At 43.3% G+C, this 15,710-nt stretch overlaps 2 protein-coding genes across 2 annotated transcripts in view; both read left to right on the forward strand.

Moving 5' to 3' along the window:
* The first annotated feature begins 340 nt into the window (after window positions 1-340).
* LOC108443689 (protein disulfide isomerase CRELD1) lies at window positions 341-14,555 on the forward strand. The gene is made up of 6 exons (XM_037532503.1): window positions 341-452; window positions 3,560-3,731; window positions 5,933-6,016; window positions 9,382-9,477; window positions 12,707-12,847; window positions 14,086-14,555. The coding sequence occupies exons 2-6, from the start codon at window positions 3,566-3,568 to the stop codon at window positions 14,304-14,306; spliced, it is 708 nt and encodes a 235-aa protein (XP_037388400.1). The 5' UTR covers window positions 341-452; window positions 3,560-3,565; the 3' UTR covers window positions 14,307-14,555.
* A 919-nt stretch (window positions 14,556-15,474) lies between these two features.
* Window positions 15,475-15,710, forward strand: part of LOC108414412 (complement C1q-like protein 2) — a 2,597-nt gene continuing 2,361 nt past the window's right edge. Inside the window, exon 1 of the mRNA XM_017687268.2 lies at window positions 15,475-15,710. This exon is cut by the window's right edge and continues 122 nt beyond it. Coding sequence (XP_017542757.1) covers window positions 15,676-15,710 — 35 coding nt within the window. The 5' untranslated portion in view covers window positions 15,475-15,675.

Raw genomic sequence — 15,710 nt, forward strand, 5'->3', positions numbered from 1 at the left:
CAAATTATTTGGAAAGAGAAAATTTCTCCATTTACTTCCACTAAAAGTGAAGCACGTTTGTCTTTATCCCAAGTTTACTTTTTGGAGATACAAGGTTTGTTCCAGCAGTGATCTGTTGTTTTGGATGCTGCTAAGCTGGGTGACCATCTAAACCAGCCCCTGACCAGCGCTGGAGCACCATAAACCAGTTTGGATCAGCTTAGACCCGAACGGAATTCACACGGGAAAGCTACTTCAGCCAAATCTGAGACCCCTCACCCGCACCCACACCCCCCTCCCCCCCACCCCCCAGACTATAAATAACAACGGCTGTTCACGAGGGGCGCGCGAGCTGCTCTCTGGTAGTTCTGTTGGCTCCGCCCAGCGAGTGTTCAGGACGAGGAGCGCGTGAGCTGAGAAGTTAAATTTGTTTGTGTTTACAGTTGTAAGCGCGCGGAGCGGACAGTGAGCAGGTAAGACTGAGCGGTGTGAGCGGATCTCCGCTCCGACTGGGCAGCTGCGGCCTTTCGTTAGACTGTGTGTGTGAGAGTGTGTCTGTGTGTGTGAGTGTGTGAGAGTGTGTCTGTGTGTGGGTGTGAGTGTGTGTGTGTGTGTGGGTGTGTGTGTGTGTGTGAGAGTGGCTGTGAGTGTGTGGGTGTGTGTGTGTGTGTGTGGGTGTGGGTGTGTGTGTGTGAGAGAGTGTGAGTGTGTGTGTGAGAGAGTGTGTGTGTGTGGGTGTGTGTGAGAGTGTGTGTGTGTGTGTGTGAGAGTGTGTGTGTGTGTGAAGCTGTTTAGAGGTCAGATTTCTGTGTCCTGCCGTCCGTTTCTGCTCATGACTGTATTATAGTGTGATTGAGAGTTTATATTAGAGCTCAGTGATCATGGTTCTACACACTTCTGCATGGTTCTACACACTTCTGCATGGTTCTACACACTTCAGCATGGTTCTACATGCTTCTGCACGCTTCTGTATGCTTCTGCATGGTTCTACACACTTCTGCATGGTTCTACATGCTTCTGCATGGTTCTACATGCTTCTGCATGGTTCTTCATGCTTCTGCACGCTTCTGCATGGTTCTACACACTTCTGCATGGTTCTACATGTTTCTGCATGGTTCTACATGCTTCTGCATGGTTCTACACACTTCAGCATGGTTCTACATGCTTCTGCATGGTTCTACATGCTTCTGCACGCTTCTGCATGGTTCTACACACTTCAGCATGGTTCTACATGCTTCTGCACGCTTCTGTATGCTTCTGCATGGTTCTACACACTTCAGCATGGTTCTACATGCTTCTGCACGCTTCTGCATGGTTCTACACACTTCAGCATGGTTCTACACGTTTCTGCATGGTTCTGCATGGTTCTACACACTTCAGCATGGTTCTACATGCTTCTGCATGGTTCTACATGCTTCTGCACGCTTCTGCATGGTTCTACACACTTCTGCATGGTTCTACATGCTTCTGCACGCTTCTGTATGCTTCTGCATGGTTCTACACACTTCAGCATGGTTCTACATGCTTCTGCATGGTTCTACATGCTTCTGCACGCTTCTGCATGGTTCTACACACTTCAGCATGGTTCTACATGTTTCTGCATGGTTCTACATGTTTCTGCATGGTTCTACATGCTTCTGCATGGTTCTACACACTTCAGCATGGTTCTACATGCTTCTGCATGGTTCTACATGCTTCTGCACGCTTCTGCACGCTTCTGTATGCTTCTACATGCTTCTGCACGCTTCTACATGGTTCTGCATGGTTCTACACACTTCAGCATGGTTCTACATGCTTCTGCATGGTTCTACATGCTTCTGCACGCTTCTGTATGCTTCTACATGCTTCTGCATGCTTCTGCACGCTTCTACATGGTTCTGCATGGTTCTACACACTTCAGCATGGTTCTACACGCTTCTGCACGCTTCTGCATGCTTCTGCATGGTTCTACACACTTCAGCATGGTTCTGCATGGTTCTACACGCTTCAGCATGGTTCTACATGCTTCTGTATGGTTCTACATTCTTCTGTATGCTTCTACGTGCTTCTACATGCTTGTCTGTGTATTATACTTTGTGCGGTAAGAAAAGGCAGCAGTTCTTGTCTAGTACCCTCAGACTTTTGGACCCCACTGTGGGCTTGTATTTGGGTCGTTCTCCATTTGAAGTGTACAGAGCCCTGATGATGACACCCTGTATAGATAAAAATAATGCGTGGCCATGACTTAGTAAGGCTTGGGAATGAGATGATTACGTAGTGGCCACAACTTAGTGAAGCGTCTTACTAAGCCGTAGTCATGACTTAATCATCTCACCAGCGGGGCTCTGGAAGAGTGGGAATTTAGGTGGATACATTTTTTAAAATTCGGTTCCTTTCATCCCAAAGCTAAATAATCTTAATGCGTCCCTCAACATCTCCTATTATCAAATACGCAAAAAGGATCTTAATTCCAAACCTGTCTTACAGTCACTGGTGTATGAATGTGGTGTAACACCAGTGACGGCGACTCCAGCGACTTTCTGGGTAAGACTGAGGATTTTGTAAATTGGTGGACTCGTTGGCTGATCAGGTGACCTTGTGAAACTGTTTAAAATCAGTAATAAAATGATATATTTGACTTTTATATATTAATAAAATATTAATGAATCAGCCATTAAAGCTCATAACACCAGGGACACATAGAAGTTCTGAGCCGCCTGATAAACAAAGTTATTAATAAATGGATGAAATATAGTGCGCAGGTGTGGACCTCGAGCTGCTTCCTCTCTGATGAGCTCTCGACCCAAAGGAGCAGTTTAACTGAGTTCTAATGTAAAGTAAGAGTCCTGATAACACCAGTGACCAAAATCTGAGACACATGGATTTTTTAAATAAAACACATTTTTAAATGTAGTTTAATGTTAATGACATAAAAAGCAAACATGAATCAAATTCCTCAGTTAAACCTCTTAAAGATATTGTTTTTCGTTACAAATGGTTCCTCAAATGTTGAAAACTGGTTTTGTGACGAGCTGTTTTACAGACGCAGAGCGAATATGAAGCAGGATAAATAAAGAGAAATCAGAGAATCAGGAGGGAAAGTCTTATTTAACTTCAGGTCGACTGTGTAAATGTACACACTGACTTTTGGAGCCGTGTCTAATATTTTAAGCATCTTTTTTAAGCCCAACCTTTGTGACACGGTTTCCCCCTTAAAATGGAGAATGAACCAGGTGCCAAATGGGTTTTTTATTTTCGTAAACACTTGAATATGAATATATTTAAAACATTAGACGTGTTTTGTTGTTATAACAATTTAGTTATGTGTTATAAGCACTTTCTGATCCAAAGCTGAGCAATCCGACCATAAAAGAAGCCTCGTGCATCTTTTACACAGAGATAGGAAACTCAGCAGCTCGCCGGAAGCTCAGATTCCCTGCGCTGATATTTTGAAAGCTTCACATTAGTGAATAATGTTTTGGCCCTCAGGTGTTTTGAGAGGTACAGCCTGGCCCTCTGAAAAGGTTTGAACACCCCTGGATTACAGGTACTGTTGTAGATGACTGTGATGTATTGATTTGTTGCTATGGATTTAAATCAGGGGGCGATGTTGCGCTGGTGGTTACCATGGTTACTGGGATTCATGCTGGTCCTGACCGGCCTGGCCCTCGAGAACAACTGCTCTGAACACTGCAAGGCATGTGGAGGACCTGAGAGAGACCAGTGTCTGCAGTGTCAGCCGGGGTTCAGCCTCCACGACAACGCGTGTGTGGGTGAGTGCGGTGTGCATACAGCACTGTGCAAAAGTCTTAGCACCCGAGCATATTATATTTATCTGAGCAACATGTGCGTTCTTGCTGATATAAACACCATATGATATTAGAATAGACGGCGATGGTACAGAAATACAGTGAAAAGCAGTGGTGGACAGTAACTGAGTATCTGAGTAACTGAGTAATTGAGTAAATGTAATTGGTTTCTGTACTTTAGTATTTTTGGTGTATCTGTACTGAAGTTTGGTGTTTGATGATGACTGTACTGGACTGAAAATGCTTAAAGAAACACGTTGATACACATAAAGTCACGGCTTATTAACCTAATATTATTTGTATTTATTCTAATTTTAGTGCTTTTCCAAAATAAACAGCTTTGAAAACAAATTTTATCATGCGCCTCAAAGTTTTGCACAGTACTGTACATCTTTACTAATGCAGCCAAACTGGCGGTACTTAGGGCTGCCAGATAATTAGAGTTGCTTGATTTAATCCCTGTTGAAACCGGACCGCCGTGGTTGGGTTTGGGGGTGTAAAACGATGCTTCACGTGTTTTTGTATTTTTTGCATGTTTGAAAGTGCTTCAGTAGTTGGCTGGGAAATTGTGTTTGCTTTTACATTTTTCTTCATAATTAATACACAAGTATTGGAGGTTAAGCTCATTTAATGTGCAAATACAGTTTCCAGTCCACTGTTTGTTCCTTCATTGTTTATCACAAATAAAAGCATGAAAAACAGTCTATTGTTCATTCACTGTCTTGTGCAGGCAAACCGTTGTGGAAGATGAAGAGTCAAGTTTAATTACTTTTTCAAACTGTCATTGAGACAAAACCATGTTTATTCCCTCTGCAATATACATATATATATATATATATATATATATATATATATACACACACATACACACACATACGCTCACTGGCCACTTTATTAGGTACACCTTGCTAGTAAAAGGTTGGACCTCCTTTTGGCTTCAGAACTTTGAGGCAGACTTTCAACAATGTGTTGGAAACGTTCCTCAGAGATTTTGGTCCATATTGAAATGATAGCATCACGCAGTTGCTGCAGATTTGTCGGCTGCACATCTACGATGCGAATCTCCCGTTCCACCACTTCCCAAAGGTGCTCTACTGGATTGAGATCTGGTGACTGTGGAGGCCACTGGACTACAGTGAACTCACTGCCATGTTCAAGAAACCAGTTTGAGATAATATGAGCTTTGTGACATGGTGCATTATCCTGCTGGAAGTAGCCATCAGAAGATGGGTACACTGTGGTCATAAAGGGATGGACATGGTCAGCAGCAATAGTCACGTAGGCTGCAGCATTTAAACGATGCTCAATTGGTACTAAGGGGCACAAAGTGTGCCAAGAATATATCCCCCACACCATCACACCACCACCAGCCTGAACCGTTTATACAATGCAGGATGGATCCGTGCTTTCATATTGTTTACACCAAATTCTGACCCCACCGTCTGAATGTCGCAGCTGAAATCGAGACTCGTCAGACCAGGGAACATTTTTCCGATCTTCTATTGTCCAATTTCGGTGAGCCCGTGCGAACTGTAGTCTCAGTTTCCTGTTCTTAGCTGACAGGAGACCCTGTGTGGTCTTCTGCTGCTGTAGCCCATCTTCTTGAAGGTTGGATGTGTTATGCATTCAGAGACGGTGTTCTACATTCCTTGGTTGTAACAAGTGGTTATTTGATTTCCTGCTGCCTTTCTATCATCTGGAACCAGTCTGTCCATTCTCCTCTGACCTCTCACATCAACAAGGCATTTTCATCCACACAACTGACCGCTCACAGGACATTTCCTCTTTTTTTCGGACCGTTCTCTGTAAACCCTAGAGATGGTTGAGCGTGAAAATCCCAGCAGATCAGCAGTTTCTGAAATACTCAGACCAGCCCGTCTGGCACCAACAACCACGCCACGTTCAAAGCCCCTTAAATCCCCTTTCTCCCCCGTTCTGATGCTCGGTCTGCACTTCAGCAAGTCGTCTTGACCACCTCTACATGCCTAAATGCAGTGAGCTGCAGCCGTGTGATTGGCTGATCAGCTATTTGTGTTAACAAGCAATTGAACCTACCTAATAAAGTGACCGGTCGTATGTTGTATATATGTTGGCTGAAGCCTCCTGATGTTGGTTCCCCCACTTATCCAAACAAATTTGGCCACTTTATTCATGTGTCTGTGCAGATATTGATGAGTGTGGTACAGAGCTGGATACCTGCCCCTCAGACATGTACTGCTTCAACACACACTCCTCATATGAGTGTAGAAGTGAGTAAAACACACACACACTCTCTCTCACACACACACACACACACACACACAGCCATAGAACACAAGACAGATAACACAAAGCCTCAACCTTCTATTGCTTTTATGCAACAGTTCTCTAAAATACAGTAAGGCAAAGAAGCCCTGAACACTGTATGAAAAGTATTGTACTGTTGGCGATTCCTTCCACCTTAAAAGTAGTCCCCTCTGACCAATCAGCTCTCAGTAGCAGTAACACTAACCAATCAGCTCTCAGTAGCAGTAACACTAACCAATCAGCTCTCAGTAGCAGTAACGCTAACCAATAAGCTCTCAGTAGCAGTAACGCTAACCAATCAGCTCTCAGTAGCAGAAACGCTAACCAATCAGCTCTCAGTAACAGAAACGCTAACCAATCAGCTCTCAGTAGCAGTAACGCCAACCAGTCAGCTCTCAGTAGCAGTAACGCCAACCAGTCAGCTCTCAGTAGCAGTAACGCTAACCAATCAGCTCTCAGTAGCAGTAACGCTAAACAATCAGCTCTCAGTAGCAGTAACGCTAACCAATCAGCTCTCAGTAGCAGTAACGCTAACCAATCAGCTCTCAGTAGCAGGAACGCTAACCAATCAGCTCTCAGTAGCAGGAACGCTAACCAATCAGCTCTCAGTAGCAGGAACGCTAACCAATCAGCTCTCAGTAGCAGGAACGCTAACCAATCAGCTCTAAGTAGCAGTAACGCTAACCAATCAGCTCTCAGTAGCAGTAACGCTAACCAATCAGCTCTCAGTAGCAGTAACGCTAACCAATCAGCTCTCAGTAGCAGAAACGCTAACCAATCAGCTCTCAGTAGCAGTAACGCTAACCAATCAGCTCTCAGTAGCAGAAACGCTAACCAATCAGCTCTCAGTAGCAGTAACGCTAACCAGTCAGCTCTCAGTAGCAGTAACTCTAACCAATCAGCTCTCAGTAGCAGTAACTCTAACCAATCAGCTCTCAGTAGCAGTAACTCTAACCAATCAGCTCTCAGTAGCAGTAACGCTAACCAATCAGCTCTCAGTAGCAGAAACGCTAACCAATCAGCTCTCAGTAGCAGAAACGCTAACCAATCAGCTCTCAGTAGCAGTAACGCTAACCAATCAGCTCTCAGTAGCAGAAACGCTAACCAATCAGCTCTCAGTAGCAGTAACGCTAACCAGTCAGCTCTCAGTAGCAGTAACTCTAACCAATCAGCTCTCAGTAGCAGTAACTCTAACCAATCAGCTCTCAGTAGCAGTAACTCTAACCAATCAGCTCTCAGTAGCAGTAACTCTAACCAATCAGCTCTCAGTAGCAGTAACGCTAACCAATCAGCTCTCAGTAGCAGTAACGCTAACCAATCAGCTCTCAGTAGCAGTAACTCTAACCAATCAGCTCTCAGTAGCAGTAACGCTAACCAATCAGCTCTCAGTAGCAGTAACGCTAACCAATCAGCTCTCAGTAGCAGTAACGCTAACCAATCAGCTCTCAGTAGCAGAAACGCTAACCAATCAGCTCTCAGTAGCAGAAACGCTAACCAATCAGCTCTCAGTAGCAGTAACTCTAACCAATCAGCTCTCAGTAGCAGTAACTCTAACCAATCAGCTCTCAGTAGCAGTAACTCTAACCAATCAGCTCTCAGTAGCAGTAACTCTAACCAATCAGCTCTCAGTAGCAGTAACGCTAACCAATCAGCTCTCAGTAGCAGTAACGCTAACCAATCAGCTCTCAGTAGCAGTAACGCTAACCAATCAGCTCTCAGTAGCAGTAACGCTAACCAATCAGCTCTCAGTAGCAGTAACTCTAACCAATCAGCTCTCAGTAGCAGTAACGCTAACCAATCAGCTCTCAGTAGCAGTAACGCTAACCAGTCAGCTCTCAGTAGCAGTAACGCTAACCAATCAGCTCTCAGTAGCAGTAACTCTGACCAATCAGCTCTCAGTAGCAGTAACGCTGACCAATCAGCTCTCAGTAGCAGTAACTCTAACCAATCAGCTCTCAGTAGCAGTAACTCTAACCAATCAGCTCTCAGTAGCAGTAACACTAACCAATCAGCTCTCAGTAGCAGAAACGCTAACCAATCAGCTCTCAGTAGCAGTAACGCTAACCAATCAGCTCTCAGTAGCAGTAACGCTAACCAATCAGCTCTCAGTAGCAGTAACGCTAACCAATCAGCTCTCAGTAGCAGAAACGCTAACCAATCAGCTCTCAGTAGCAGTAACGCTAACCAATCAGCTCTCAGTAGCAGTAACGCTAACCAATCAGCTCTCAGTAGCAGTAACTCTAACCAATCAGCTCTCAGTAGCAGTAACTCTAACCAATCAGCTCTCAGTAGCAGTAACGCTAACCAATCAGCTCTCAGTAGCAGTAACGCTAACCAATCAGCTCTCAGTAGCAGTAACGCTAACCAATCAGCTCTCAGTAGCAGTAACGCTAACCAATCAGCTCTCAGTAGCAGTAACGCTAACCAATCAGCTCTCAGTAGCAGTAACTCTAACCAATCAGCTCTCAGTAGCAGTAACTCTAACCAATCAGCTCTCAGTAGCGTGTGTTCTTTGCTTTTTCAGTAAAATAAACACATCAGAAATATGTAAATGTTTTTATTTTTAGTCACTCAATTCACTCCCATTCACTTAGGACTCACTCGTGGGCGCCCTCTAGTGTATTGCAGCCATATTTTTGACATACCATGCGAAAAAGGAATTGGACGGGCTCCCTTTAAACTGGCTCTGGTTCTCCAACCACAACTACTGACTGAAAAATTCTCCTGGGGCAACGACAGGGGCAGAATCTGATGTAGGCCTCTGGTCACTCTCTTCTTCAGAATCTGACCAAATGGGCTGCAGGTCAGATATATGACCTTACAGAAGTTATCTAATGTGTCCATTTTCTGTTTTTAATGTGCTGAAGTAGAAACTCAGTAATGTTTACCTGTGACGCAGTAAGTGTGAAAAAACACGCTATTATCACAACATCAAGGGTAGAGAGCTCACCCAATCAGATTGAGCCATCGGAACTGACTATTGTTTATTTACATATAAACACACTGTAGATCTTATCAGCCTTTCATTTATTCCAAAATACAATAGAGTTCCTTTTGCTCCCCCATCTCACTTTCTTTCTCTCTTCCTGTTTCTCCTCTTTGATGGTTGTTCCTTTTGGTCTCTCTCACTTTATTTTTTTCTCTCTCTATTTGTCTCTCTCTCTCTTTCTGTCTCTGTCACTCTGTTTCTGTCTCTCTATTTGTCTCTCTCTCTCTCTTTCTGTCTCTGTCACTCTGTTTCTGTCTCTCTTTGTCTCTCTCTCTCTTTCTGTCTCTGTCACTCTGTTTCTGTCTCTCTATTTGTCTCTCTCTCTCTTTCTGTCTCTAGGTTGTGATCATGCCTGTGTGGGCTGCATGGGTAGTGGTCCAGCTCGTTGTAAGAAGTGTGCCCCTGGTCACACGTGGTCAGGTGTGAAGTGTGTAGGTGAGCATGAGACCAGGCTTTTGATTATTTATTTATTTATTTTTATTTTTTGTTTGTTTGTTTGTTAGTTTTATTAGCAGTATAAAAAATGAAGTGTGATACCACAATTATGGATGAGAATCATTAAGTTTTAAAAATCAAATGGTATATTCGGATGCTTGATAGTTCAGATAGCAACTCTATTTCAGATGTTTATGGGAGCAGTGAGGAGGTGTTGGTCTGTGTTTCAGATGTTGATGAGTGCAGTGAGGAGGTGTTGGTCTGCTCTGTGTTTCAGATGTTGATGAGTGCAGTGAGGAGGTGTTGGTCTGTGTTTCAGATGTTGATGAGTGCAGTGAGGAGGTGTTGGTCTGTGTTTGAGATGTTGATGAGTGCAGTGAGGTGTTGGTCTGCTCTGTGTTTCAGATGTTGATGAGTGCAGTGAGGTGTTGGTCTGCTCTGTATTTCAGATGTTGATGAGTGCAGTGAGGAGGTGTTGGTCTGTGTTTCAGATGTTGATGAGTGCAGTGAGGAGGTGTTGGTCTGCTCTGTGTTTCAGATGTTGATGAGTGCAGTGAGGAGGTGTTGGTCTGCTCTGTGTTTCAGATGTTGATGAGTGCAGTGAGGAGGTGTTGGTCTGTGTTTCAGATGTTGATGAGTGCAGTGAGGAGGTGTTGGTCTGTGTTTCAGATGTTGATGAGTGCAGTGAGGAGGTGTTGGTCTGTGTTTCAGATGTTGATGAGTGCAGTGAGGAGGTGTTGGTCTGTGTTTCAGATGTTGGTGAGTGGTGAGGAGGTGTTGGTCTGTGTTTCAGATGTTGATGAGTGCAGTGAGGAGGTGTTGGTCTGTGTTTCAGATGTTGATGAGTGCAGTGAGGAGGTGTTGGTCTGTGTTTCAGATGTTGATGAGTGCAGTGAGGAGGTGTTGGTCTGTGTTTCAGATGTTGATGAGTGCAGTGAGGAGGTGTTGGTCTGTGTTTCAGAAGTTGATGAGTGCAGTGAGGAGGTGTTGGTCTGTGTTTCAGAAGTTGATGAGTGCAGTGAGGAGGTGTTGGTCTGTGTTTCAGATGTTGATGAGTGCAGTGAGGAGGTGTTTGTCTGTGTTTCAGATGTTGATGAGTGCAGTGAGGAGGTGTTGGTCTGTGTTTCAGATGTTGTTGAGTGGAGTGAGGAGGTGTTGGTCTGTGTTTCAGATGTTGATGAGTGCAGTGAGGAGGTGTTTGTCTGTGTTTCAGATGTTGATGAGTGCAGTGAGGAGGTGTTGGTCTGTGTTTCAGATGTTGATGAGTGCAGTGAGGAGGTGTTGGTCTGTGTTTCAGATGTTGATGAGTGCAGTGAGGAGGTGTTGGTCTGTGTTTCAGATGTTGATGAGTGCAGTGAGGAGGTGTTTGTCTGTGTTTCAGATGTTGATGAGTGCAGTGAGGAGGTGTTGGTCTGTGTTTCAGATGTTGATGAGTGCAGTGAGGAGGTGTTGGTCTGTGTTTCAGATGTTGATGAGTGCAGTGAGGAGGTGTTGGTCTGTGTTTCAGATGTTGATGAGTGCAGTGAGGAGGTGTTTGTCTGTGTTTCAGATGTTGATGAGTGCAGTGAGGAGGTGTTGGTCTGTGTTTCAGATGTTGATGAGTGCAGTGAGGAGGTGTTGGTCTGTGTTTCAGATGTTGATGAGTGCAGTGAGGAGGTGTTGGTCTGTGTTTCAGATGTTGATGAGTGCAGTGAGGAGGTGTTTGTCTGTGTTTCAGATGTTGATGAGTGCAGTGAGGAGGTGTTGGTCTGTGTTTCAGATGTTGATGAGTGCAGTGAGGAGGTGTTGGTCTGTGTTTCAGATGTTGATGAGTGCAGTGAGGAGGTGTTGGTCTGTGTTTCAGATGTTGATGAGTGCAGTGAGGAGGTGTTGGTCTGTGTTTCAGATGTTGATGAGTGCAGTGAGGAGGTGTTGGTCTGTGTTTCAGATGTTGATGAGTGCAGTGAGGAGGTGTTGGTCTGTGTTTCAGATGTTGATGAGTGCAGTGAGGAGGTGTTGGTCTGTGTTTCAGATGTTGATGAGTGCAGTGAGGAGGTGTTGGTCTGTGTTTCAGATGTTGATGAGTGCAGTGAGGAGGTGTTGGTCTGTGTTTCAGATGTTGATGAGTGCAGTGAGGAGGTGTTGGTCTGTGTTTCAGTTGTTGATGAGTGCAGTGAGGAGGTGTTGGTCTGTGTTTCAGATGTTGATGAGTGCAGTGAGGAGGTGTTGGTCTGTGTTTCAGATGTTGATGAGTGCAGTGAGGAGGTGTTGGTCTGTGTTTCAGATGTTGATGAGTGCAGTGAGGAGGTGTTGGTCTGTGTTTCAGATGTTGATGAGTGCAGTGAGGAGGTGTTGGTCTGTGTTTCAGATGTTGATGAGTGCAGTGAGGAGGTGTTGGTCTGTGTTTCAGATGTTGATGAGTGCAGTGAGGAGGTGTTGGTCTGTGTTTCAGATGTTGATGAGTGCAGTGAGGAGGTGTTGGTCTGTGTTTCAGATGTTGATGAGTGCAGTGAGGAGGTGTTGGTCTGTGTTTCAGATGTTGATGAGTGCAGTGAGGAGGTGTTGGTCTGTGTTTCAGATGTTGATGAGTGCAGTGAGGAGGTGTTGGTCTGTGTTTCAGATGTTGATGAGTGCAGTGAGGAGGTGTTGGCCTGTGTTTCAGATGTTGATGAGTGCAGTGAGGAGGTGTTGGCCTGTGTTTCAGATGTTGATGAGTGCAGTGAGGAGGTGTTGGTCTGTGTTTCAGATGTTGATGAGTGCAGTGAGGAGGTGTTGGTCTGTGTTTCAGATGTTGATGAGTGCAGTGAGGAGGTGTTGGTCTGTGTTTCAGTTGTTGATGAGTGCAGTGAGGAGGTGTTGGTCTGTGTTTCAGATGTTGATGAGTGCAGTGAGGAGGTGTTGGTCTGTGTTTCAGATGTTGATGAGTGCAGTGAGGAGGTGTTGGTCTGTGTTTCAGATGTTGATGAGTGCAGTGAGGAGGTGTTGGTCTGTGTTTCAGATGTTGATGAGTGCAGTGAGGAGGTGTTGGTCTGTGTTTCAGAAGTTGATGAGTGCAGTGAGGAGGTGTTGGTCTGTGTTTCAGAAGTTGATGAGTGCAGTGAGGAGGTGTTGGTCTGTGTTTCAGAAGTTGATGAGTGCAGTGAGGAGGTGTTGGTCTGTGTTTCAGAAGTTGATGAGTGCAGTGAGGAGGTGTTGGTCTGTGTTTCAGATGTTGATGAGTGCAGTGAGGAGGTGTTGGTCTGTGTTTCAGATGTTGATGAGTGCAGTGAGGAGGTGTTGGCCTGCTCTGATATAAACGCTCTCTGCGTGAACACTGAAGGATCGTTCCGCTGTGAATGCGCTCCGGGCTTCACACACAGCGGCAGTGTGTGTGTGAGGAACCAGCCGGCAGGTGAGAGAGTAACAAACACTCTTACACCTCCTCTTCACCTGCAGGTCTAACGTCCTACAAATTGAATATTTCAAACTTCGTTCTAAAATGTGTCCTGATGCCATCAACCATACGGGAAGTGGGGCTCAGAGGGGTTGCAGACCCCCCAGATTTCAGCATTATTTCAATGCCTAAAACAGAAACATAAAATTAACAGAACTTTTCAATATTTTCAGCATATTTAAACTATAAGGTCAAGATTTATTATGTTCACTGTATGAACTTCAGGATATTATTTTTACCACAACTTCATTCTAGATGTTAATTTTATTAGAACTTCTTTCTGGATGATAATTTTATCAGAATGTTGTTTTGGATGTTAATTTTATTAGAACATCCTTCTGGATATTAATTTTTATAGAACATCATTCTGGATGTTAATTTTATTAGAACTTCTTTCTGGATGATAATTTTATTAGAATGTTGTTTTGGATGTTAATTTTATTAGAACATCCTTCTGGATATTAATTTTTATAGAACATCATTCTGGATGTTAATTTTATTAGAACTTCTTTCTGGATGATAATTTTATTAGAATGTTGTTTTGGATGTTAATTTTATTAGAACTTCTTTCTGGATGTTAATTTTATTAGAACATCATTCTAGATGTTAATTTTATTAGAACATCATTCTGGATATTAATTTTTATAGAACTTCATTCTGAATGTTAATTTTATTACAACTTCATTCTGAATGTTAATATTATTAGAACTTCTTTCTGGATGTTAATTTTATTAGAACGTTGTTTTGGATATTAATTTTATTAGAACTTCAGTATAATTATTAATTTTATTAGAACTTCAGTATAATTATTAATTTTATTAGAACTTCAGTATGATTATTAATTTTATTAGAACTTCAGTATAATTATTAATTTTATTAGAACTTCAGTAAGATTATTAATTTTATTAGAACTTCAGTAAGATTATTAATTTTATTAGAATTTCAGTGTGATTATTAATTTTATTAGAATTTCATTCTGGATGGTAACTTTATTAGAACTACATTCTTCATGTTATCCATGTATTTCTGAGTTTTAACAGTTCTGAATCTGAAGTTAAGTCAGTTTAGTTGTAGAGTTACTGCATCTTATTATTTTCATCTCCAACTGAGAACAGCACTGCATTAATCAGAATCACTAAACACGTTATGAAGAAAATGATTGCTGTGATGTTCTGAGTGTCTCTGTCCCCCTGCAGAGGGTCAGGAGCGCGGTCTGCTGGATGACCTCCAGGATGAGGAGGTGGAGGTGCTGAAGCAGATGTTCTTTGGGGTGGTGCTGTGTGCTCTGGCCACGCTGGCTGCTAAAGGAGACATGGTTTTCACCTCCATGTTCATGGGGGCTGTGGCAGCCATGGTGGGATACTGGCTCTCGGACAAGAGTGACCACGTGATGAGCAGCTTTATGAAGGGCAGGTGAAGTCAGACAGACTGGACTGAAGGAACTTTGCATTTGACACAAACAGTATTATTTTTGAAAGGCCTCTGAAGTTCAGCAGTGGCTCTCAAAGTGTGGCACTCTCACAAACGGCAGTCTGTGTCTCACCCCCAGGTGGATAACCCTGGAGGAACTCTGGAAATCAGATGTATGCTCTAAACACTTGTACACAAAACTGAACACCTGTCTAAAGTCTTTTTTTCTGTGCTAATAAAATCAGTTTTTATCTAATGTGCAGTTTATACACTTGGCTAATACACTGAATTCAGTGAGTCATTTAATAGGATAATCAAAACTGTTCACAGTGGTGGTGATCAGAAACCAGACGTCCACCTCTGAAAGCTCCCTCATAGAAAGCTGTTATGTGAGATGGTTCTGAATTCACTGCCTGATGACTGAGACGCTGTTTTATGAGAGATTTAAATGGTTTCAATACATTCATGGTGGAGGAATACATGCAGCGTGCTGTGAGGCAAAATAGTCCCCAAAGAAAACGTGTCAAATTATTTCAGACGTTCCGCAATTTTATCATCAACATTCCATATAAACACAGAAGACTCGTGTAGGTTCTCTGGTGGTTCTGGATAGTAATTAAAATGTCTATATCTGTGTTGTAGTCATGGCGACCCCTGGTTCCCATCACCACCACTGTAATGACACCAGAGTCTCTATAATTAATCAACCACTTCACAGCGTTTTATTTACTATCCAAAATGACCAGTGAACCTACTTGTGTCTTCCGAGTTTTCTATGGAATATTAATGATGGAAAATAGTGGGAAATCTGAAAAAATATATATTTTGGGATTTTGTATGTATTTGCAAGTATTGCTCTACCATGGACTGATTAAAGCAAATACATTTTAATCCAAACTTTCTGAAAACTATTGAAAAATCGTCTCAGATCATCAGGCGGTTCCCCTTTAATGAGTCTGATAGGTACCGGCGGTCCTGGTTGGGCCTGAGGCTGTCTCTGTTTGCACTGTGGCCACTATGTACACTTTGTGTAACACACATGCTCAAAACACAGCTATCAGTCTCTTTGTCCCTCTGTTTGAGCTCTTCGTTTGCAAATGAAGCTCACACAGTGCTGCTGTGGGCCTGGCGTTATTTTTAATGTGCTTTCATCCATGAAAGAATCGCATCTGAAATGGTTTAGTGTTTGAAGCAAAAGGGAGTCAACAGGGAGAGAAGAACTATCTCAGAGTTGCTCTTGGCCAAGAGTCTAATGTCCAAACGTGGGGGTTTGTGTGTAAAACACTATGTCAACTCAAGCAGAGGAGCAAAGGCCTCAGTTACAATGGCTCTCATAACATTCCCCAAACAAAGAGGGTTCTGAGCAGTGAAGAAGGATGGGGTTTGTAAAAGCGCTCCTGCTGGGACTGTC

This window comes from Pygocentrus nattereri, chromosome 21, assembly GCF_015220715.1.
Source record: "Pygocentrus nattereri isolate fPygNat1 chromosome 21, fPygNat1.pri, whole genome shotgun sequence".
NCBI classification, from domain to species: Eukaryota; Metazoa; Chordata; class Actinopteri; order Characiformes; family Serrasalmidae; genus Pygocentrus; species Pygocentrus nattereri.

Coding starts and splice junctions, on each gene's coding strand:
- LOC108443689 (XM_037532503.1), top strand. CDS start 3,566: ATGTTGCGCTGGTGGTTACCATGGTTACTGGGATTCATGCTGGTCCTG. Junction 9,478..12,706: donor GTCAGGTGTGAAGTGTGTAG/GTGAGCATGAGA, acceptor TCTGTGTTTCAG/ATGTTGATGAGTGCAGTGAG. Junction 12,848..14,085: donor TGTGAGGAACCAGCCGGCAG/GTGAGAGAGTAA, acceptor GTCCCCCTGCAG/AGGGTCAGGAGCGCGGTCTG.